Genomic DNA, 23,961 nt, shown 5'->3' with positions numbered 1-23,961 from the left:
GGCCTTGTCTGTTGTGTGTGAGTGGGTGTGTGTATGAGACAGTGCCCCCCCCCCCGATCATGGTCAGCTGCCATAAAGCATAAATCAACGACATGGCAGAGACGGTGACCGATAAGATTTTGGGATCAATGCGCGTTAGGAAGAGAGATTATCTGATCAATGCGATAGGTAAAATAGGATTAAATGATCAATGAGGGCGACAGATGACAGCTGGACCCTGGTCCATTGTAAAAGATTTACTGTCAATTAAGCAAGCTGGCAGCTGACGACTTAAAACACAAATCAAACTGCAGTTGAGCCAGATACAGATACAGCAGTGGAGACACAATTTTTGTTTCAGCATTATTTACTAGAATATTTAAATTGTTTGTCCAATCTGAGCCAGATGAGCTCAGGTCACTAGCAACATTCAGATTAGTTTGGACTCAAGCCTTTGGAATCAAATGAAATTAAATATTTCTGGTGCCCAAAAAGTGTCTGTGTGTATTTTCATCTTGCGTAGTGTGACACGTTGATAGGAATATAATTTTGATTATAAAAACAAACTAGAAGCAGACAATTTTTCAGATGAATTTATTCTCCTCTCTATTCATTTCCTCCTCATAGTGCTTTTAAACATTAATAAAAAAAAAGAAGCCTTTTTTCCAATAGGTGCAATATGTGACAATGATGAGGCTTTCCATAGAGATTTAGACTACAAGGACGTACGACTTCATTCACTTGGCCAATTCAGGACCCCTGCGTAATCAACACAAAATCGCATACAGAGCAACAGCTTCCCCTTGACATGCACACACTTTTGCCAAGCCACGCCTGTCCCTCAGTATCCCACAGCAGCCCCCCGTTCGCTCTCAGCAGGTCATGCGTGCCACACCAAACTCCAGACTGACAACGGCCGGCTCTTCCTTGGACAGCTCGCTGCTGAATGTCCCTTCCAGCTCCCCATAGCTGTGCTTCCTGCTATCGTTGCCACTGCTGCCCTCAACAGTCCGCTCTGTGTTGGTGCTCTCCGTGGCCTCCTCGCCCACCTCTTCCTCCTCCTGCTCGTCCTCCTCAGCCCGCCGCTGCACCTCTTTGTGGTTGATGGGTGCCCCCAGGATGAGGGAGTCTGGACGCGGAGGGAGGGAGTTGGAGTGCTGGTCCCTGGTGGGGGGAGCCACAGGGGGCTCAGAGGTCGCGACTGGGGTCACGCCGAGCTGTTGAAGCCTCTGAAGAGAGACAGAGGAGTAGGAAAACAAATCCATGCGAGTAAAACAACACATTCTCTGAATATTACAGCATATTTCAATTGAAAATTAACAGTTAAATATTTAAATATGTTTCAAAATTTAATACAAATGTTGTGATGGTAATGCAGATGGGTTTTCATTCGAATGAACCTGAACTAAAAATGCTTCTGTAAAGTAAACATGATGTGTGGTAACTAAGATCATGTGGGTGTAATTGTTCTACCTCAGGACAACATCTAATTGTCTCTTTGGTGCAGATCCAAATTACTGGACCTAGTGAATTTAACTTTGGCCTTATAAGGGGACTGCCCTGCCGGAGGTATAAACAGTTGCCTATTTATCCACAGTGTTCATGCAAAATGATAAAATCTGAATATGGGCTTCAGAGAACAACATTTTTTGTGAACTCACGCTCTCCAGTGCTTGCATTGTGCTCTCGGCTTTGCGACTGTTCTCCCTCAGAGTCAGAATGGTTTTGAGGATAGACTGACGTGGGTGCATGGAGCGATCGAACTGGTGGTACATGTTCCTCCAGAACCTTGGAAACGCAGGCGCACACAATAAAACATATAGATAAGACTCCATTCATAGAATGCGAGGGGACAATCAAAGTGCAGGACTATTCATATGTAACAGCCGGGAAGGTGAGGAAGGCCGCACTGACTTGAAATGGTAAGGCAGGGTCGAAGGCTCCAGCACAGGGTGCAGCTCAGAGTATGCAGGGCTGTAGAACGGATTCAAGTAGTTCTGTTTTTCGCTCATTAGAAAGGCCCACAGCGAGTGCGTCCGCTCCCTGAGCCTTGAGCACAAAACATTTAAGAGACAAACAAGACATTTGAACACCATCAAACAAAGTGAATGTTTAGAACCACAAAACTGAGGTTAAATATGAGATCAAACACAGAAAGTATATACATGAGTGAATATAAAGACTTTTCTCATCAAAACTACCTTATGTGGATTTAAAACCATTTGTTACATTAATCTTTTTTGGTAGCCTGATAACATGCAGCAGATTAGACGACGTGGTTAGAGATTGGAATGTGGAAATATCATCTATCACACTTTCAATCAACCAACAAAACCAGGAATGTTTGTTAAAGGCTGGTACAGCATTAGAATGCTACTGACATAGGACAATGAGACCATTCTTTAAATGAACAGATAATATTTGATTTACCAAGTTGAGGTTGGTGGTTGTTTGATTTCTTTGAGATAAGACAGATAGACATTTATTGACATGTTTGAACGGAGGTTTGTTTTGTAGGTTTGACCCAGATCAACTTTTTATTCTGCTTATGTTTGCCTTCACCACTTCAACTAGGAGTATCTGTATAGATCATGGTCCTGGATCCGTCTGTAGATCTTCACTTTAAGATCGTAAATATTCTCGCCCTTTTATAATTGTAGATTATGTTGTTGCGTGCGAAATAACCAATCAACGCATGAAACAAAACCTTGACACAAATGTGTGCATGTTGGACTCACTGCAGCTCCTCCCTCTGCCGCTGATTGTTGCCAAGGAAGTTTCCATATTGACAGGAATGGACGTGTTCATGGATCTGCAGCAGGAACCACTCGCTAAACTCGAATGCCTGAGTACACATTTTGTATAAACATGTTAAAAACATTTAATTACTGCATGACGAATTAGGGTCATACTGTACATTGACTTAAGCTTTACAATACAATACAGCTCATTCAAAGCACAAACCTGTGGGACCTGTTCCATTAGCTGCCAGACACATTCAAGGAACTGAGTGAAGATCGGAGAAACCTCCTTTGGATCGCCATCCAACTGATCACACCTACAATAGCAATAATAATCAATAAATATAAGGGTTAGATGATTAACATTTATTTTGCAAAGATCTTATTCATAATTCTGTAGCGCTACAGCAGTAACAAAAATATAGAACTATTACTAATTTATTTTATGTTTTATTAGCTGTTTTGAGCAGTCTTCTCTGAGAAGAGGCAAGTGATGAGGAAGCGAGAACATAGATAAGTGGAATATCGAATGAAAATAAAATGGGGTGACTATGATTATAATCCTGCTGGAGTTTGCTCTAGATCTGAAATTTAGCTAGATCTCTACGGTGAACCAGTTCAAAGCTCACCTGTCTGCAAACTTGTGACCAAAGGAGATCCAGTCTTTCTCTATCAGTACCTGCAAAAAAATGCAAAGGAAGATCAAGTATGACGCAAAAAATAAACATCGAGCGGACATTTAAATTACACTCTGTGGTTTGTAATGGAAATTCTGCGTTTGTGTAATGATTAATGGATGAGCAGACATGTATGTAGAAGATTGAATTAACAAATGTGTTCATCTTAAAGATCAGCTGTGAGTTAGGGTTTTACGAGTATCGCTCAGGGACTTAAAATTCATGGTCTCATGAAGCTTGAGAGCCTCTCAGCAGATTCCAAGGGTCTTTGTTTTGTGAATAAAGCCATGATGACCCCACCCTGATAAAACATCAACTGATGTTTTATCAGGGTGGGTTAGGGTGGGTTAGGGCCCCTCCCCGTATACTGATTTCTCCTCTGCTCATTGTACATGACAGATGAGTGCTACGAAGGGCACGGGCTCTCAAAGAAAATGCATATAAAAATACCGTACAATGATTTCTCATAAAGCAAAATCTGTTCAATGAAAAGGTTAAATTTGGGCAATGTCCAACCTAAAAAATAGTAATTAGCTATTACTCAGGAAGGGCAGTGGGGCATTCATTTTTTCTCCCCCGACAAAGTGATTGATCAGAGTTAAGATTATCGTTTCAGTATAATGTCATGAATAATAAATAACAAATTAGGGCTGTTTTTCTATTTTCATGGAACAAAATGTGTGTGTGTGTGTGTGTGTGTGTGTGTGTGTGTGTGTGTGTGTGTGTGTGTGTGTGTGTGTGTGTGTGTGTGTGTGTGTGTGTGTGTGTGTGTGTGTGTGTGTGTGTGTGTGTGTGTGTGTGTGTGTGTGTGTGTGTGTGTGTGTGTGTGTGTGTGTGTGTGTGTGTGTGTGTGTGTGTGTGTGTGTGTGTGTGTGTGTGTGTGTGTGTGTGTGTGTGTGTGTGTGTGTGTGTGTGTTGTACCATGAAGCCCTTGATGGTACGGTAGTAAGGGTCCATGAGCAATGCTCCCAAAGAGCAGACTTGGGCTGTTCTGTCCCACCCGTCTGAACAATGAACCAATATACTGGCTCCTTCCACCGTCACCGCCTGGGATCGACAGTGAAGACAGACAGTTAATATTCTGACAGCGATTTTTCATCTAAAAGGAACAGGGAGCAATCTTTGGCTGTAAATTACTATGATGGACAAGTGGAAATGGGCCGGTGAAAGTTACCTTGGTAAGAAAAATGGCGGCGTCTACAATGGCCTTGATGTGCCGCAGCCAGCCGCAACTTTCCAGGCCAACCAAGTAGTCACTCATGGAGAGAGAGCGATTCCCAATCACTGAGAGGCACAAACCGAAAGAAACCGTCAGATTAACCAGTTACCCTTTTATTTGCACTTTGTCTGTTTGGTAACGTGTTCAACCTTCTATCAGTTTCTGCAGGCTGGTTCTCATGACATGGATGTTTTCGATGCCAACAAACTGGAAGCGGATGTTGGAGTAGTTGTCTTCGTTCTCGTAGCCTTTACCCGCTGCTCGGTTAGCGAGCGCATTCAACTGCAGGAAGGAAAGTACAGTTAAAAAAAAAAGAATAATCGCAAGACTCCTGTGAACAGATATTCATTTGTTCATGCTTATAGAAACAGAACAACAACAAACCATGACGCGGTTTTATGAACCTTGGACAGGTTATTCCGGGGGTCTTTGTTTGGCTGTCAACACCTTACCTTCGGCCTAGTATCCATGACGTAGACGAATCGGCTGTTGTGGTTGGCTTTGCTGATGACCTGCAGCAGGCTCTCGTCCTCCAAGCATCGTGCACTGAAGCCAGAGAGAGGCTGGCTGCATCGACACACTGCTGCCTGTCAGTTTGAACAAGTCCATACCAATCAGAACCGGGGATTGTACAAAATACTGCAGCTAAATAATAAGCCAACACTGATCATTGGATCACATTCATTTCTTCCCTTTATGTATCATCGATAATTTAACGACTTGAGCTTGTGTTGACTAAATTGAAAAGGAATCCAAACGTCTACAGCAACTTAACAGCTACTTTTTTTGTCGTGTTGGAGCTTTCCGATCATTAAAGGGTAATCGATAACTACCACCTAGCCATTTTGAGGTACAGTACAAAGGCTGTGATTGTACTCAGTCTTTATAAACCACAGTGATTAAGTGCAGACAAAGTCGATACTTTAAAGAAAGTCCCTCATAATATGGGCAGGACAGAAACCTGGAATATTAGGAGTCATAATGTGTCTGTGTGCGATCGTGGCAACAAGTTGAGAATTCTTATCATTGTTATTTTAAAATGAATAAATCATGTTGTGGTTAAGTGCTGGAAAATGTGTTTGATACGGTTTTGCTTTTTCAGGGCTCAATATTAGTCATGTTGTGTGTTCATCAGTTCCCTCAGGCACTTTTTTTGTAAAAGAAAATTTCTCTGAATTTCAATCAGTTTCAAACAGAGATTCAAATTATTTTTGTCATGACCCTCCAACATTCATGCAGAGCCAAATGATACCCTACTTGCTACACCCTGAGCAGCAGTTTTCACATTCTCTCTAAACTAAGACAACAAGCAAACATATGAATAAAAAATATGGCAGATATAATATACCTTTTTCTCCTGGTAGAAGTATGTGAGTACAGGAAAGCGTCCTTTGCTTCTGAACTTGGAACTCCCCACAATGATAGGCTTACTGGCTGCGATGGGAACATACAGGTCTCGTGGATACGTCTCACACACCTGGAATAACCAGACACGAAAACATCACAATTACAGTCACACAAAGGGACACAGAGAGATGTTGAGCGACGTCTCCTGGTTGGTCAGCTTTGTCACTCTAACTTTGTTAGTTCCTACGTATGTATGTCCTTTCACTGACCTCCACTATGGTGTGGATCTGTTCGTTCTGATTAGGAAGGATGTGGGTCACTGTCTGATCTGATCCAAAGTGGACAGCGCAGAGATCGTCTGTTTACACACTCAACCTGCATCTCATATGACTGCATGGGATTGGATCTCACTTCCCCGCTCTATATGTAGCATGTGTATTTGGGTGGGTTGCCATTCCACCCCAGCTGATTACAACCTACCAGCATCAGAAATGCCGCCGATACTGTTTTTATAGCGGCAAAGAAGCTGGGATTTCCAAGAGTGTAGCCCGAACCCCCTTAAATTACAGGCAACATTTCATGCTGAGAAACTCTTAGCGCTAACCACTTGTGGATCCGATCAGTCGCGATGGATTCCAGGTCTAAACGGGGTCTCAGTCACTGCTGCTTAAACCGATTGCGAAAGAAAACTGAATTTCCCTGTGGGGATGAAGAAAGTCAATAATTCCTAAATTCTTCCTTGCTAAAGCTAATAAAATGTTAATTATTACTTAACCTATTACTACTAACCTGATGGTTTACAACTTATAGCCGACTGCCCACCTTGTAGTCTCTGTTGACGTCGGTGAGCTGCCACTGGTCACAGGGGACACCCATCCTCTCATACTCTGCCCTCAGGTCGATGAGCTGCCATCCCTCTTCTCTCTGTTGGTCATTCTGTTTTGGGTTGTAGGAGAAAGCGTAGAGCTCCGGGTAGGACACTGTGTGGAGGAGAAGACAACCAGAAGATGAGTGCTTTCATAATGTAGTGTGTTGACATATTAAACATTATAAGACAGGATGGGGCAAGGACAGCAACAAACATTGGAACACAGACAGACACACTGACACGCACCAGGCCGTAGAAGACGCAGGAGCGAGCTGTAGACATCGTGGCAGTCTCGCTCTCTCTGTATCACGAAATGCACCAATCTGAAGTTACGACACTGGATGACCAGCGGGCAGCCTGTGGTGGTGAGGGACAGCTTCTCCACAGAGGCTATATGGTGATGCAAAATCTACAGGGAAGACAGAGAGAGAGAGTTCATTACTTTCAGTGGATTGCGGATCTGCCTCCAATTATTTGACTGGATTACTAGACAATTATAGCAGACGATTAGTAGAAATGAAAGCGCTATTATCACTGTTCCCAATAATCTTAAGGTTGTTCTAATTCATTCACTAACTGCCAGTGTTTTGCCATTGTGCCATAAAAAAGAGGTGATCACCAGCAAATCAGGATGCCCTTTTGACATGTTGCAGTCAGTCATGGATAACCCAGCTCTCATGGGGCTAGAACAGTAATCCTCTTTCAGGTGGATGCGATTAACACACTCAAACTTCCCATGCACGCACAGGAGCTTCCCAAGGCATCTTGCTACTGTCGAATGAGGTTTTGAACCTCTACCCAACTTGCTCTTACAACAGACAATGTTGCATACTTCCACCTGTTTGCCCAACACACCGACACACAACTTGCATGTATTTCAGTGCTATACACAGTGTCTTTCATGAGATCAGAAACAGATTAAAGTAGCTGCAGATTAAGGTAAAAAAAAAGTTTCTGGGAAACTACTGGCAAAATTACACAGCAGAAATCCTGCTAATGTGGGTTTACACAAATAATATGTTGAGATCTACTCACCCAGATCTCCTGTCCGGCCGAGGTTGAGTTGTTAGAGCTGCTCTCCACGAAGATGAGATGTGTAGCTGTGAGGTACAGGGTGCCGCTCGTGGATTTGTTGCTGAAACGCTCCAACAGCCGCACCTGCTCCACCTGCAAGAACAACCGCAAATCATTAACAATTAGCGACTTTTGCAACTTCCTTAAAAAGGCAGAAAAATTATCGGCCCGGTAGTTTTGAACATCATACTTTAGCAATAATTGTTTTAAAAGTTAAAACACACAAGTTACATTTAAAGAGAAAGCTTTCCAATTATCATCAGCCCTCTAGATAAATATCTTAGGCCTTTACAAGATCCCAACATGAAATATACTCTGAGAAACTGTTAGAAAATACTCTTCATGGACATGTGCAGTCCGTTTCACTTCTCAAAGGCATCAGAACAAGTTCTCTCATTGAAGAAAGTATACTGGTTGTTAACAGTAACCCTCACTCTAAAAAAACATTGGGCGGAGGTATTTGAACTGTTTGTAGCTGAGGCTGCAAACTGTCCAATAGCATGATTCATCACAGGGAGAGTTCAGTTGTTGAGACATACATCCTCTCCTTGGTTTCCATTTCCCGGTTCCTCTTAGATATGATGAAACGCTTGAGCCGGCTCTTCTCATTAGGAAGTTGAGGAGCGAGTTTGACTGAATCAGAAGGACATTATGTCTGTTCATTATCTTTTTTTAAAAGCAACAGCTCCCTCTGCAGTCACATGTGGTGATTAATTACATTGATCTATGTGTTTTGAGCGATAAAGTGGTTTTCCTGCAGAGAAGCCCATATTACCCATGATCCCGGAACCAGAGGAGAGGCCACTGTAACAGATACACAAAACACTGAATTCTTGATATTTTTTTAGTTTTCTTGCTGAACATTGGAGACGAACACTGGTTTTAAATGACTCCCAAATCTTTTTAACGGATCTACAGTCCAGCTTTACTGGGTCTATTTTCTGGCAATTTATGCTGCGTCAGTTCCACACAGATCATCCTCGCACACTGAAGTTTCATATAGAGCAAGAACAAACATCCGGGTGAGGAGTGGGAAATAAAGCGAAATCATTCTGTCTATTCCGAGTCAGTGAACAATCAAACTCATTTGGAACTGCTTTTTTAAGGTTTAAAAAAAGTGATTGTAACTAGTTATTATTGTGAATTCCTAGATTTATCCATTTGTGTTCTCTTGTAGTTAAACTGTAAAACTACGTAACGAAAGGAGTTCTACGTCAATCTTGCTCTGATTGTATTTGTTTAAAGGGTTTGACCTGAGCCAGGTCATAAAACAATCATCACTTCCACACACAGGATCACTGGCAAACAGCTGTTAACATATGTCACACAAGTTAATACTTTGTAAATGTACTCGTAACGGATCGGTAATTAGTATTAGCCAATACTCAAGGTCCAGGCATCAGAAGTAATAAGGGAGAAATTAATTTATACTGAAGAAATTGTTGTTATCCTATATTTGACAAAATATGTGGCCATGTGCGCCTCTTGAAATAAGAATGTCCGGCTTCAACTTTGGATCGGGGACTTCTCTGGGGATGCTCAGCGAGGCCTCCGGTTTGCTCTGGAGCTTGTTTGGCCTCACTTTGGAGTTCAGGAAGTGATGCTCATGTGATTTGGCTGAGCCAGTCGAAAAAAGGGTGAATAATCAGTTTGCACCTTAAATTGTTTGTGATCTGTCAGTAAACTAAGAGAAGAAGAAGAAGAAGAAGAAGAAGAAGAAGAAGAAGAAGAAGAAGAAACATAGCCCTTGGTTGTTTTGATTATGTCTAGGATAACAACAGATAGTAAAATGAATGAATGTATTTGACATTAAGCTTGCATGCAGCCCGCTGGTGTTTCCTCACTCTGGATGCACTGACTGATTAACAGGAAGCGCTGCAGAGGGAAAACAAACAGCTCATCCATGCACGTCACGTCTGAGCTGCGGGCGACACCTGCTAGCTACCAGGCTAACACACACACACATTCACAGACACACATGTCGTCTGAACAATGCTATCAGGTGATCACGTCACCGACACGACACACATCGCAAACATCCTCCTTCCCCGCATTAAGCAGACAAGGCCGAGCAGCTGACTGTAATCCCGTCCATTCGCGATTAGCTGGAGACGTTAGCTACCTTCGGCGTCCGGATGTGCTCCATTTCTTTCCCCCGCGAGTGAGAAACAACGACAGCGGCGGAGACACCGAGAGCTTCAGGCGACAACCTCCGGTGCAGAGTCGTTCATTTGGGAACGCGGCAGCTGAAGGTGCAGCGCGATACCGCCCGGACTTTTTCGCAGACACACGGTTCTGTGTTTATTTTGTCAATTATTGTCACTCCTCCATCCGCGTAAAGGTCCCGGTGCTCACGTCAGCGTGTGAGGTGTGGGGTTTCAAAAATAAAAGTTAGTGCATTGAGATGACTAAGGTTGCAAATACATAAACTGTTTTGTACAAGTAAATATGAATAACCTTGCATTGATTAAATAGCAGTATATTTCACAATATGTAAGTGTTAAGGTACTTGAGTAAATAAGAAATAATGTATGTGTTGCCTCGCGCCCTATTTTGTTTTGTATCCAGTCTTGCATAATGTAGGATATGATTTAAAAAACAGTAGTGACAATAAATGAAATCGTTTGTTAATTTATTCATATTTTTTACTTGTAAAGCACCTTGTAACTGTGAAAAGGCCTATAGAAATGAAGTTTATTCTTCATATTCTTATTCTTATTATTAAAAGAAAACACATAGCAATCAAGTATTTATAGAAAACATTTAGTTCAGTTTGAACGTTTAAAATAAATGTTCTGAAAAACACAAAAAGGATAATCAGCAGCATATGGAGTGTAAATATATATATTTTTTTACAGTGATGACAAAAAGTACAAAAACTAACGACATAGAGATTCTGAGTTAACAACAATACCAATCTTGATATTACTCCAATACATGTATATATTATAAATACCATATTTTCGTACGTCACATATTTTTATTAATTTTAATTTGAAAGTAGTACCGGAAGCAATGTGTGTGCCTCTATCGTAAGTAAGTTGCCGTGAACATCAGGAAGTACTAGAGATCGGATGTAAATCACGCGACGCGGAAACAAGCGACATGGACGACGGTTAATGTAGTCGGAGGAAAGTTTACCCGAAATGCAACAGCATTGAGGGAAATACCACCAGGCGGGCAATAGGAAAAGAAGCAGCACGCGAGGATTCGAACTGTGACGTCTGGCAACTAAACAGAGCTAAAGCAGAAGAAAAGAAGAGCGGAAACAAAGTGGACTTCAGTTTTAAACCCCTCCGTGTTCCTGTTGTTATGTTCCGAGTCTAGATTAAACCTCAGATTCGTCTCTTACGCCGGTGTCACGCATGGCTAACTAGCGTGTTAGCTGTGATGCTGGATCATCATCGGCTAAAGGCTGAAGTCCAGATAAGCTGCTCGGTGATTAATGTGAAATAAACAATGTCCGGCTTCAACTTTGCATCGGGGACCCTGGCTCCAGCCACCGCGGGCGGGGGGTTCGCCTTCGGAGCAGTAACCAGGTGATGACATGTTGTCAGTTAGCATACTTAGCTAGCTCTGCCCAGAGGCGGACTAAACCGGTGTTTGTTTGTGAAGTCTTGTTTCTCTTCAAGTTGCGTGACTGTTTGTTGAATAACACGTCACCGATTCTCATTTAGTTTGTTCTATTTCTATCCCAATGCATATCGTAAACAGTAGGTGCTCTTCAAATCAACTGTTTTGAGTTCCCAAATGTCTCTTAAGCTCAAATCCTCATGCGGTGGCAATTTACAAGCTCCATCACTAAAGTGGTTTGTCAATAAATTGTATTTCTCTTTGTGTCATCAATCCAATGATAGACGATTCCTCCCTGCTATGTTTTATTCTGATACCCTGTAAATAAGTTCCCTGTCTTTCCTCCCGTCCAGTGCACCTGCAGCCAGCACCGGTGGCTTCTCCTTCGGGAGCGCTCTCGGCGCAGCGGCAGCTCCCCAGGCCGCCACAGCCAACACCACCCAATCTCAGGGCCTGGGCGGCAGCCTCTTCGCTCAGAAGCCCGCAGGAGGGCTGTCGTTCAACACGCCTGCCCAAACTAACACCATGACACAGGCCCAGTTCGCACCTGGTATGAAAATAGACATTTCCTGCCACCGCTCGGGATCAGATCTCACTGTGTGCAAATAATCAGACCTGTCGTTGGTTTTCCCGAAGACCAAACCAATTCAATCTGATAATTTCGATATGTTTGATGTTTAAGTGTTGTGGGAGAAAGTGTGGGGTCAGGGGAGGCTGAATGAATGAATGCATGTGCAGCACACAGGTCTACAAAGAAGGGGCTGTTGTGTTTATGTCATCCAACAAATCAATGAATAGTAACATGGGTTGCAGCGATTATCCAAATCCACAGGTTCACGTCTAGTTGTTCATTATTTTTTGAGTGGAGGTTCTAGACCAACTCTGAATGCGGTCACATGGACACATTTAGGACACACTTGCCTGTGTTCAGACCTCTACTTAGCGCTGACCCCAGATCAATCAGGATGGATGAAAATACTGAGCCTGAACGGGTCAAAGACATCATCAGCAACATAATCCTTGAAAAGATTCCTTGTACTATAGCACCTGCAGCCTTATCTCATAATGTGTTCTTGTTCCCCTTCAGGCACTGCTGCACCCAACACAGGCCTTACATTAGGTATGTTTGTGTTTCTGAGATGTTTGAGCATTAGGAAATTTGAAAGTTAACTAAGTTATACTTAATTTGTACCTCTACACTTCTCCTAGGTGCTCCAGCCACCTCTGTTGCCCCCACAGGCTTTAGCCTAGGTTTCAACAAACCCACCGCCTCAGCAACACCATTCTCACTCACCGCCTCCGCGCCCTCGTCAGCCCCTGCTGGGGCAGGTTTAACGTTTGGGTCAGTCCTGACATCCATGGCTCCGCAGCAGCCTGCAGCCACAGCCTTCACCCTCGGTCTTGGTGCAGCCACAACAACCACCACTGCAGCCTTAACAGGCCCATCACTGGGCGGGGGGCTCTTCTCCAACACAGGCTCTATGGGTGAGATGCAGAAAGCTGGCAAAACGAGAAAATGCATATCATTTAAATGAAAGTTTTTTGCAAAGCTAATTTTCATACTGAAGCTCATCCTTAAATGTTTTTGTAGTTTTGTGAATGCAGCCAAGAAACGTTTTTTGGGACCTTAACATAGAACTTTGAGGACATGTAGCTGCAGTGGTTTTGATAGTAACTCAACTGTCTTTACCGAAGTCTGTCTTTAATATAAGGTGTTCGCTTGGTTTTGTAGGTTTGGGACAGACACTTGGAGGAGGCAGCTTGACGTTAGGTTCTCTATTAGCAACCTCCACAGCTGTATCAGTGGCCCCTGCCCCAAGCCTTGGCCTGGGAGGAGTCGACTTCAGCACTTCATCAGAGAATAAAAGTGATTCATCGTCTGGAGCCAACGCACAGTAAGCATTATTCTAATGGAAATGCTTGATCGACTGTACAGTAGTATAAAAAAGATGTTACCAGCTGTTTGTTTTCTGAGAGGCATTTAATTGCTTCCTATCCTGAAAAACATTTCCTCTCTCCCTCAGGGACAGTAAAGCTCTAAAAGATGAAAATTTGCCCCCAGTCATTTGTCAGGATGTGGACAATTTCCAGTAAGTGTTGCTGCGTGTGCATTTATTGCTTCAATGCAGACATGGTTGATGACTTCTTCCTGTGCCCATGTGTTTTTCCAAGTGCTGGCACATGGATTTGCAAAACCCATCATTCACATTTGATTAAATTCTAAACATGTGCTGGTAGTGCCCTGGTGATGTATAACTGGAAAATAGGTTTTCTGTTGTCTTAGTATTTTTCTAATGGTCTTTATATTTCTTTCTATAGAAAATTTGTGAAAGAGCAGAAACAGGTTCAGGAGGACATCAGCAGGATGTCATCTAAGGGCCTCTCGAAAGTCCAGGATGACATCAAGAGTCTCAAACAGCTTCTCTCTGTCAACGCCAGTGGTCTGCAGCGCCAAGCTCTGGCCATCGACAAGTTGAAGCTGGAGACGGCGCAGGTACAAACCGTACATGTCAATCTCAAGTCTAAGTGGGAGATGTCAGTGTTTCCCACACAATACAATTCCATGTGAGGCGTTGGTGGTTCGTGCCAGTGGTTTACTTTAGCAGCTTTGCAGGAAGGTTAGGCTATTTCAACTTATCTTCAATTATGAGGAAATGTAAATAATTGGAGGACTCTGATATTTCTTCATCTGTTGTACTTGTCATAGGTCAACGTTACACTCAAAAACTCTTGATTTTTACTAATTGAAACCTGCAGAAACCCAGATTACGTCAGCAAGCTGTTTCTGCCCAAATACAATACTTGATTTCTATTTTAAACTGTGTCTACATTCCGTTAAATATTTTCACTCAAAGTATAAATAGAATTCACTGAATTTGCTCCAGTTCTATACCTGAATGGATATATGTGGTATTTCCCTAAAGGTTATAGCTACAGAAAAATCTAATTCTTTGAGAGAGCTGTAATTGTTTAGGTGGTCAACTGTGTGCTGTTTTCCCACCATGACCTGAAATGTAGAAAGGGATCTAGAAAATAAATCCTGAGGTTATACAGAGTCCATAGTTACAGAAATTTTATCATTTGCTCTTTTCCTTTCTTCTGAAGGAGCTGAAAAATGCTGACATAGCACTGCGGACACAAAAGACTCCCCCTGGACTTCAACATGAAAATACTGCACCTTCTGAGTAAGTAAACCAAGAAAATCAAAAGGGGTTTAGGAATAGTGCAATCAGATGGATTTATGTATTCAAACCTTTTTACGTTTGACTCTGTTTTGATGGAAAACTTTTGGATTTGACCGAATTTGATCTTCTGCGTTAATTCAAATTTTGTCTTGTGTGTAGTTATTTCCGCAGTCTGGTTGAACAGTTCGAGGTGCAGTTGCAACAGTACCGCCAGCAGATAGAGGAGCTAGAAAACCACCTGACGACGCAGAGCAGTGGCTCCCACATCACCCCTCAGGGTAAGCAGGGTTTTCTCAAGGTGACCTGGATTCAGACCAGCCTAGGAGGGTTGAATGGCAGTCAACATTAGGTGCTGCAATTAAGTCTCATAACAAAAGGGAAAAGAGTGATGAGAGGACATTTGCATTTTATTTAATGTTAAGTTGTGTTTAATTTCCAAGTTAAACTCTGATCGAACTACATTGCCATTGACTTACAGTTAGTGGTTCTTGCAGATCATTATTTCTTGCTCTTTTTTACTAACTTTTCAATTTAAAACTAATGTAGTCACAGATAGTGATATTTTGGGATGTTTTCTTTCCAGACTTGACCTTGGCCATGCAGAAGTTGTACCAGACATTTGTTGCTCAGGCTGCCCAGCTCCAGTCAGTTCATGAAAATGTCAAGGTCAGTTCTCTACCCCCAGCTTTGTCTGAAATTGTTTTAAAATTAGTTTACTGACGCAGAATGCAAAGGCGTTCATGTTCATCAACTTTAAGTTGAGTAAAATGTGATTATCTTGTACAAAATTCTGTTAAATTTTCCAGATTCCAAACCCAGTGTCATGGTAGTATAATGTTGTTTAACTTACTTTTTTCTTTTATCCTCTGTCATATTTCACATTGTAGATCTTGAAGCATCAGTACCTCTCCTTCCGCCGGGCCTTCCTGGAAGACTCCACAGACGTCTTCGAGTCCAAACGGGCCTCCAACAGGAAGTGGCAGAGCACGCCGCGAGTCACAACCGGGCCCACCCCATTCTCCAGTGTGCCCAACGCCGCAGCGGTTGCGATGGCAGCCACGTTGACCCAGCAACAGCAGCCAACTACAGGTCTGACTGCCTTCAAGTTCTAGAAAGTTCTCAGCTTCACCTTGTAAAGAAGTATGAAGGAGAGAGAGGAGGGGAAAAAAACAATATTGGAGAGGACAGAAGATTTTGGGAACAAAAAACGTCAGAAGGGCACAGACGAATGATAACAGGAAATTAAAAACAAAAAAGCCTTAGCTGGTACAAAGATAGTGTCTGTACTTTCTCCAGTGAAAGAAAAGAGGGAGAGCGAGAGAGATGAGAGAAATCTGTCGCTAAACTCCAGCAGAAAACCCTTGTGCTGCCTTACCATATTGTCTCTGACTGTTAGGCCTGTCTGTGTAGTGCGCCTTACAGTAACACATTGACATTGTATAGATGGCCACATTGTGAATTCAATACCAGTGTCTGGCAGTGTTGGTATGAAACCTGAACATCCAGACAACGAATGTCATACATACCCTGATAATACAGCAAATCCCTTCACCGGTTTCCTCCCTTTGTCTCCGTGAACTCTCTAATGGGATGTGAGATATGAGGCTGAAATTATCGAGGAAGTTAAACAGTACAAGAGAGAGTCCAACTATCTCTATTTTATTAACTTGAATCTAAGTTATTTATTAGATCTTCTGTATCTCATTGAGTCGAGATGTGTCTGTTTTGATTGAAATGAGTCGAATCGGTGAAGGAAGTTATGTAGTTGAATTGGACAGTTTCTTTGAAAAAGAATGTCGGGTGATCAGTTAATGTTTAAATGATCAATTTATTGTAATGTGGCTCTTAAGTAAGGAGTCTCCAATTGAATGTTGCCAAGTGGCATCAGTTTTCTTCACTGATTCCCAAACATGTTTCTAATACAGAGCTAATATAAAGATTGTGACGCCACATTTCATAGAAGCTCAAGCTTCTCTCGTTATTACCATATGGGTCCAGGCTCAGATCAAATCTATATGAATAGTTTATTCAACACAGTATTAATATCCAGCATAAAGACGACGACTGAGCAGTATGATTCGCTGCCTCCTGTGTTTTACAGGTTTGTTTGGGGATGGGTACAATCCCACAGAGTATGTAGATGAGCCCTACACACTAATGTTATGACCTTATAGTTTCCGCCACATCAGCACACAGTGGTACACAAATACACTTTTACCTAAACATTTAACAAATGACTTGGTTCAGTAAAGTAGTGTCCATGATGGTTGTTGTCCACATCATTGATGTGCTGAACACATTTTCAGCCTTTTTTGTAGGCTCTGATTTGAATGCTATTTCATTGGCATATCAGGGCACCCGTTTTGAAGCGACTCTGTATATTAGTATGTTTCTAATGTTGTTTTTTTGGTAAACTTTGAATGATGTTTGGTAAAACTTTGAAAGCAATATTGTAATTGGTTCAGGTTACAAAGGCGGCATAGTTTAATAATTTTCGCTAAAACTGCAAATTTCTCCTTCATTCTTTTGACAATTGTCTGAAAATTTGCTCAGAAGCAAAAACAGGTTTTCCCCACATAAAAAAATGTGTAATAGCATTACAGCATTGAAATACATTTGATCACGTTGCAGGACATTCAGACGCTATTCTGAATTAGCATTTTGGTGCAAGTGCTGAGTGCTGAGTAAGAATGGGAATACTCTTTACATCCATTGCTTAACCATAGATTGCACACACAAGGCTCTTCACAAAGAAGATCCAGATTCACTGTCAATATTTAGCATAAGTTATAATCCCTATTGCCAAAGAGTGTTTTATTCTCTAATATTTGACTCATAAAAGAATGATCACTAGAGATATTCCGATGCCATTTTTATCTCTGATACTGATTTTGATACCTGGATAATGACACCTTTGCTGAGAGCTGATGCCAAGTACAAATTTCAGATTTCCAATGAAGGCAAATTGCAGTATTATCTGGGAAAAAATTATCTACTTTAAGTAGATGGTATCGGATAGTATGTAGATTTTTCTGCCGTATCGGAGGCATTTCCAATGCTGGTAACGGCAAATCTGTACTGATCACAAGTGGATGTCTTAGTCTCTTCAGTATTTATTACCTATTTATTTTTGTAAATTTCTGTAGCTTATACTTGGTACGGCAGAGTGGCAAGTATCAAAGCACATAAAACACTAACCACGCAGCTTTACTTCAAGCTGTTTTTCTCGTGTGACCGTTGTATTTGTCAGCGCGGTGGATGATTGTGCAGCCAAAAGCTTGTTTGAAGTCTGTCTCTCATCAGACATAAGCTGAAAGGTGCCAAAAGACTCAGGACAGAAACTATTTAATTGCCTGAAATGAAAATTGAAACAAATGTTTTTCCATTCCTGCACACATACTTAATCTCGTGGAAGTGAGACTGACAACATTTTAAAGATTAGCCCATCTCTTTGTCACTGGATACACAATTTTTTTTTTTTTATATAATCAAGTGTTGTGAACAAAGCTCAGAAGTTGATCATTTAAGCTTCATGTACAAAATGAAGAATCTGTATTATCTCACCATTGTGTTGGTTTGCTTGTCCACTGTTACTTGATTTAAGCTGTTTCACATAAGGGCTACTGTCAAGTTTAACCGGGCTGGTTCGTTTTATATTTCCAATAAGTTCACTGAAAAGGCTTAAAAGTGCTGTTCACAAGGTGTAATTTCAGGTATTTATCCAAGGTGGAGGTACTTTGTACTTACTTTGGCGAGATGGAAGTGTTTGTAGTTGAGGTGAGGTAGTCTGGTATTTTTTAGAGAGAGATGTTTGCTGCTCACAGTGGTCCGTCAGTGCCAGTGAGATCCATTGATGTCAAATGAAACAGACGGGGCGTGGTCAGATTGAATTTCCTCATCTCATTATTGTTGCACTGTTTGATGTCGAAAGGACACAGCGTTGCTTCATGTAGATTATTCTGATGAGAGATTTTGGCACACAGGAGCGAGGACAGAGAAATGTGGTTCATCAACATTTGTTAATTTCTCTCTAGGGCTCTGCTTGCTAGCATCCTCCATTTCTGTAACAAAACAATGCAACATAACTGCCTTACTCTCCTAATCAAGAGCGCACGTAACCTGTCATGCTGATAGTGAGCGCCCTCTGCTGGATCACAATGCATCCTCCTTCAGTTCAAATATGAATTCCCCCCCCCCCCCCCCCCCTTCCAATTTTGAATAAAAAGTGACGGCTAGCGTTCACTCGTCTGTGTATTGCTGCAACTCATGTGGCGATACTCTCCTAATAAAACACCTGCTTTGGACATTCTAGTCCTCTGTTAAACAAGTTATGTGGGATTGAGAAATAGTTTCCGACTGAGCTGGATGTCTGTTAGCTGAATTGCAGAGTTGCCCAGAAACTTTGACTTTCGTGGGTGTTAACGTATTGTCTTCCAAATCTCTACATTCACACTTGACACTACAACCATAATAGTAATGATTTATATGATATAGTTATTGGTCTGTCAAAGCTGGTTGGGCCTTTAAGGTATTAGTAGATATCCTCTCAATCTCTCTCAGTAACATGTACAGCATTCAAATGCTTACAGTTGTATTTTCTCGAATGCCATTACAACAGCAGGTTGTAAATGAAGGAATTACAATGTGATTTTATTACTTTCTTGAGTACTGGCGCCACAATTTGCCTACAGTGCTCAACTTAACGTGAGTTATACTGAAACCAGAGAATCATTAATGGCTTATAGGGTATTTTTCTTCTTTTTTTAGTGTGTGTGTTGAGCTTCGGCAGAGCAGGTCACCAGAATGGGCTCAATGTGACGTTAAGATCCAGACGGTCTGGTCTTTTGAATGGTTGGCTATTACTGTTTGGAATGTTTCTCTCCTTTTTGACGATCAGATGCTTACATTATGCCTTTTTTGCAGTGGTTTTTCTACATGTGGAGCTACGACTCATGTTAGAGGTTTTAAATGTTAGGGTGGGGAAGTAGGTTAGTCTCTTGTGACGTGTTGTGTGCCAAGCTACACCTTAATTGATGTTTACCTGAAGACGACACTACTTCGTTAAACAGTCACCTCACCTACGTCCGACTTAATCAATGTATTTGCAGCCTGTAAGCATGTGCGCATTTATCCAAGGTGTTGTCTCTGTCATTTTTATATCTCAAAGAATGTCTATGAATACACTGAAAGTATTTAAACAAACACAAACCACAAAGGTTGGTGTGATCCTGTCGGACGAATGGCCCATATTAACCTCCACAGGCAAACTAACATATCAATAAGTTTAATTTATTTTGATGATTTCACAGAGAGGCAGGTACAGATGCCAAATCCACAGCTCTTATCTAACTCTTGAGTGCTTTTACTTGTAGATGAATGTGTTTGAACCTATATAACCAATGCCTGTTGATGCAGTATAGTTAATATATAATATGGTGTGCCTTTTCAAACTATATTCAACAGTTGTGTGATTTTTTTTTTCGGTGTATGCTAGTTCATTCACTCTCAGAAATTCTTAAATTTTTTGAAACTTGTCTAATGCAGTAGCAGTTAGCAATTAACAATCAATCCTGTTCAAAACTGTTTGTTTGTGTTTTAATGTAAGTGGACTTGCATATTAAATTGACAATAAATCCATTTTTAAACAAAGAAACGTTTGTCCTTGTTTCTTTTTCGACTCAAGTTGATGTTACAATGCAGACTAATTGGACATTTGATTGTACAAAAAGAAAAAGTAATTGCAGAGAAAAAAAAGACAAGTTTCTGAGTGAAAGAACTAGCAGCAACTTTTTATTTCCAGTCTGTCAGCAATACTAACTGCACTGCAATACCAGGGATAGTAGTCTAGACAATATTTTTAAAGGGCATATATTCGTGAAAGCATTGTGCATTGCGTGATTCTGCAAATACACTGTGGTAATGATGTATATATGGGATTACATTTGCTTAGCAAACACAGCCATGCCACGGTGGCTAAATGTTTTACATCTACTGCAAATAGTTTCTTTGAGGTATTCAAATAACAAACCTATTCTTAAAACCCTGCTTTATTGGGATTCCTTAATTATTTATTTTTTTAGAGGTAAGCTTTTTTACAATGTGAAAAAATAAGTCAGTTTCAAGAGACAGTAAATCAAGTTACGAATTGTGTTTTTTTTTTTGCCATGGTGATCGTTCCTGCCAAATATTTTGTGTCAGAGGAGAGGAGGAACACAATTGACCTCACACACAACACATTCAGAGGAGTAAAGGATATGCTCTCTCTCCGTGCCTTAGGGACCCAGGCACCCTTGGGGGCAGGGTTTGGAAACCCCTTTGCCTCGGCAGTGGGCAGTAGCTTGGGCTCTTCTACCCTTGGAGGTATTACCTCAGTTCTTTTGTTTTTTAATGAATGTTCCCTTTAACTTTGCCCTCTCCTTACACACCCTACTATCCAATGTCAGACAGGTATTATTGATAGAGCCTTTGTGTTATTTTGTAACGTGTATGTGTGCGTGTGTGTTACAATCAATGGTAGCCAAGTGCGTTCACACCACAAGAAAAAAAAACAAAAAAACATGTCACTGTTTACATTCACATGTGACTAATTGGGTGGAACAGTCATTTGGCTGAAAAAGAATAATCTGTCGTGTTATTCTAAAACAAATGTGTGTATACTCAAACATATGGCAAATCCACTTGACAGTGTGGGAACAAGTGGTCTGAACGCACACAATAGTTGGTGTGTTCTCTTGTGGCTGGTATGAAAACCCTGTTTTTCCCCCTCTCCCTCTGACCTTTGCTTTGCCATGCAGTGCTCTATGGGTCACACTGCAGTGTCCCTGTCAGAAGCCAGGCTGTGTGAATGGTGCTGTTATTGATCAGGCTGTGGCATTTGTTTTTGCGTGCGTGTGTGCTAATACCTGCCTGTGTTCCCCCTCTGAGGCGCTACTGCTTGTGTTCGTTTCCAGTGTGTCAGGCCCACACGACTTACACCCGTATTACTTTTCCCCACAGGTTTTGGTGGTGGGCCAGGATTTGGTGGGGTGGGGACTGGGGGTTCTTCTTTTGCCTTCTCCTCCACCAGTAAGCCCACAGGAGGCAGTCTGAGTGCAGGTACATACAAACTGTATCTACCCCCCTTCATACCCAGACCCCCAGAAATGACAGAGTCGGAACAGACTTCACTAGTCTACCTCCTAAGTTGTTATATTTCTCTAAGCATATGTCACTTAGAAGAAATTGGACATGCTTCCTATATAAACTAAATTAATCCTCAGCTTCAAAACAATGTACTACCACTCTACTATTTATAGTTTTTCTGCTGTGAGAAGCCAGCAGCGCCATCCTTTGAGTGTGCTGGCAGTTTCCTAGTTGAAAGTTTAGGATGCGGGGTTTCACACCAGATGGACAAAATCTGTACACAACTTAGCAAAAGTACTAGAATCTCTGTAGCACCCTGGGTATTCTTTATCAATTGTTTGCTCCATTGTTTTAACTTCTCTTACATTGTATCTGTCCTCTGATGTGTGTCTCTGCTTTCCTAGGCTTTGGCAGCAGCAGCACCTCAGGCTTCAACTTCAGTAACCCCGGCCTCAACCCCTCAGCCGGCCTGACCTTCGGCGTGTCGAACCCACCGGCCGCAGGCTTCGGCACGGGAGGGCCGCTTCTCCAGCTCAAGAAGCCCCCTGCTGGTAATAAAAGAGGCAAGAGATAGGAGCAGGGAAAGACAGAGAGAAGCCCTGCAACTGACCAGCTTGGGGTTTGCACAGTGTAAAGCCTGGTCTCCCAAAAAGCATACAATCATACAATAGTCCTCATAGAAACAGCAGTCAAAGAAAATGTAAATCTGATGAATCATCAGGGACTTGATTGAACATAGCATCGAACAGCAACACAGGATCATAAAATCACCTTGACCAGCTTGTGTCATCTTTCGCTCTCACACTGTTGTGTATGGCCCACTGTTCTACATTGATTCGATTTAATTGAGTATTATTCCAAATTCCAGTATCTATACAAAAGGCTGCCCATATTAACATGTCCTCTCAGTTTTTTGTCAGTTACTTGGGCCTTTATATATTCAGTTACTCTGGGTCAATGCGGTAGATGTCTTTGGAAAGGTTGAGAATAGCGACTCCATGAATGTAAATATGAGTTGCAGAGTTGGATCACCTCAAAACTTAATGATCTGGAGCACTGCTATGCTTTTTGGGTTGCCAGCCGCACACAGAGTTGGGTCAAATACACGTCCCATCAGCTCTGTGAGGAATTGCTTTAGTCTCAACATTATACAAGGATGGATACGCTTTTTGCGCTTCGAGAGGGACAGTGCGAAAACATTCTATCAACTGGAGACCTGCACTGAAACGCCTTTCAAATGACGACTTGGCCCAAGTCTTGTCCAAGGAAGGGTAAGATAAGTTGTGAGGAGAAGAAGGTCATAGGGTATTGGTTAAGAACAGCAGAGCTGGGGTCAGTGGGGGTTATCTGATTCTGGATAGTTTTTTAAGCCACAGGAGAAGGTCGAGGGTGGGTTTTTTGGGGGAAGCACAGTTTTATTTTTGTACCAGGTTGAGAAAGAGACATTGGAGATGGGGTAAAAAAAAAGGGGGGGGGGGCTACCACCTCGGGATCTAGTCCACATAACCTGTGTTGTTTGTTTTTCTCTAGACTCCATCCATATAATTGTTTCATTACTTTTGAGACACATTCTGTTTTCCCTGTGTACCACTGTAAGAAGTCGGGAGAGGAAACCGCGCTGTTTGTATTACACGGCTCCCGGAAGATGTTAAGTCAGCTGAATCTAAAAGGGATTTTCACGAGCAGATTCTACACAAGCGACTACGTTTATAGACATGCTAGAACAAGTTTGCACTTGCCGGTGTATGTGACCTGACAGTGATTGTGTGAATGTGCATGTGTGTCCATCGTAGTTGCTCGACTTCTGTTGTGGTTGTGTGGCGGTTAATCTGCTTTTTTAAACTGTCCAAGTCTTTTCTGATACCAAATACTGGTAGTTGTTCTAATCAGTCTGTGTAAACCTGTATTTTCAAGAAGCTGTTTAATAATAAAATCTTCAATATGACGTTTACGGCATCACTTCAATAAATGTGTGGACGCAGAATGTCAATGTGTTTGTCCAAATGTGTGTCTCTGGGTTCGCAAACGGTTCAACTTTAATTTGACAATAAAGACTCATAACAGATAATGAACTATGTCAACGTTGCCTGCATCTACTTTATTTTCCTTGGCCTTGCACAAAGAAACCTCTTAGACAACTAGTAGAGTATGTTTCATAAACTCAATGTATAGTAAG

The 23,961-nt window shown here is 41.8% G+C and overlaps 2 protein-coding genes across 5 annotated transcripts; one reads left to right on the top strand and one right to left on the bottom strand.

The window, feature by feature from the left end:
* Nucleotides 1-558: 558 nt before the first annotated feature.
* On the bottom strand, nt 559-10,252 carry mtmr6 (myotubularin related protein 6). Its single transcript, XM_062379615.1, has 15 exons — nt 10,028-10,252; nt 7,867-7,998; nt 7,078-7,240; nt 6,786-6,943; nt 5,965-6,093; nt 5,069-5,203; nt 4,766-4,898; nt 4,572-4,681; nt 4,319-4,444; nt 3,350-3,399; nt 2,944-3,037; nt 2,718-2,824; nt 1,894-2,028; nt 1,641-1,767; nt 559-1,208 (listed from the first exon to the last, which is right to left on the bottom strand). The coding sequence occupies exons 1-15, from the start codon at nt 10,049-10,051 to the stop codon at nt 852-854; spliced, it is 1,980 nt and encodes a 659-aa protein (XP_062235599.1). The 5' UTR covers nt 10,052-10,252; the 3' UTR covers nt 559-851.
* Nucleotides 10,253-11,053: 801 nt separating this feature from the next.
* Nucleotides 11,054-23,866, top strand: nup58 (nucleoporin 58). Of its 4 annotated transcripts, XM_062379466.1 has the most exons (14): nt 11,054-11,444; nt 11,832-12,028; nt 12,566-12,598; nt 12,688-12,963; nt 13,211-13,373; nt 13,503-13,568; nt 13,798-13,972; nt 14,584-14,663; nt 14,823-14,941; nt 15,247-15,329; nt 15,551-15,752; nt 20,940-21,023; nt 21,660-21,758; nt 22,190-23,866. In XM_062379466.1, exons 1-14 carry the CDS (start codon nt 11,365-11,367, stop codon nt 22,357-22,359), a joined length of 1,827 nt encoding a protein of 608 aa, XP_062235450.1. In that variant the 5' UTR covers nt 11,054-11,364; the 3' UTR covers nt 22,360-23,866. The 4 variants fall into 4 exon arrangements, with proteins under 4 accessions (XP_062235450.1, XP_062235451.1, XP_062235452.1 ...); XM_062379467.1 differs by lacking the exon at nt 20,940-21,023; XM_062379468.1 differs by lacking the exon at nt 21,660-21,758.
* Nucleotides 23,867-23,961: the final 95 nt, after the last annotated feature.

Source organism: Platichthys flesus, chromosome 21 (genome assembly GCF_949316205.1).
Source record: "Platichthys flesus chromosome 21, fPlaFle2.1, whole genome shotgun sequence".
Lineage (NCBI taxonomy): Eukaryota > Metazoa > Chordata > Actinopteri > Pleuronectiformes > Pleuronectidae > Platichthys > Platichthys flesus.
Note: the sequence above shows the minus strand (reverse complement) of the source record. Positions and strands in the feature narration are given on the sequence as shown.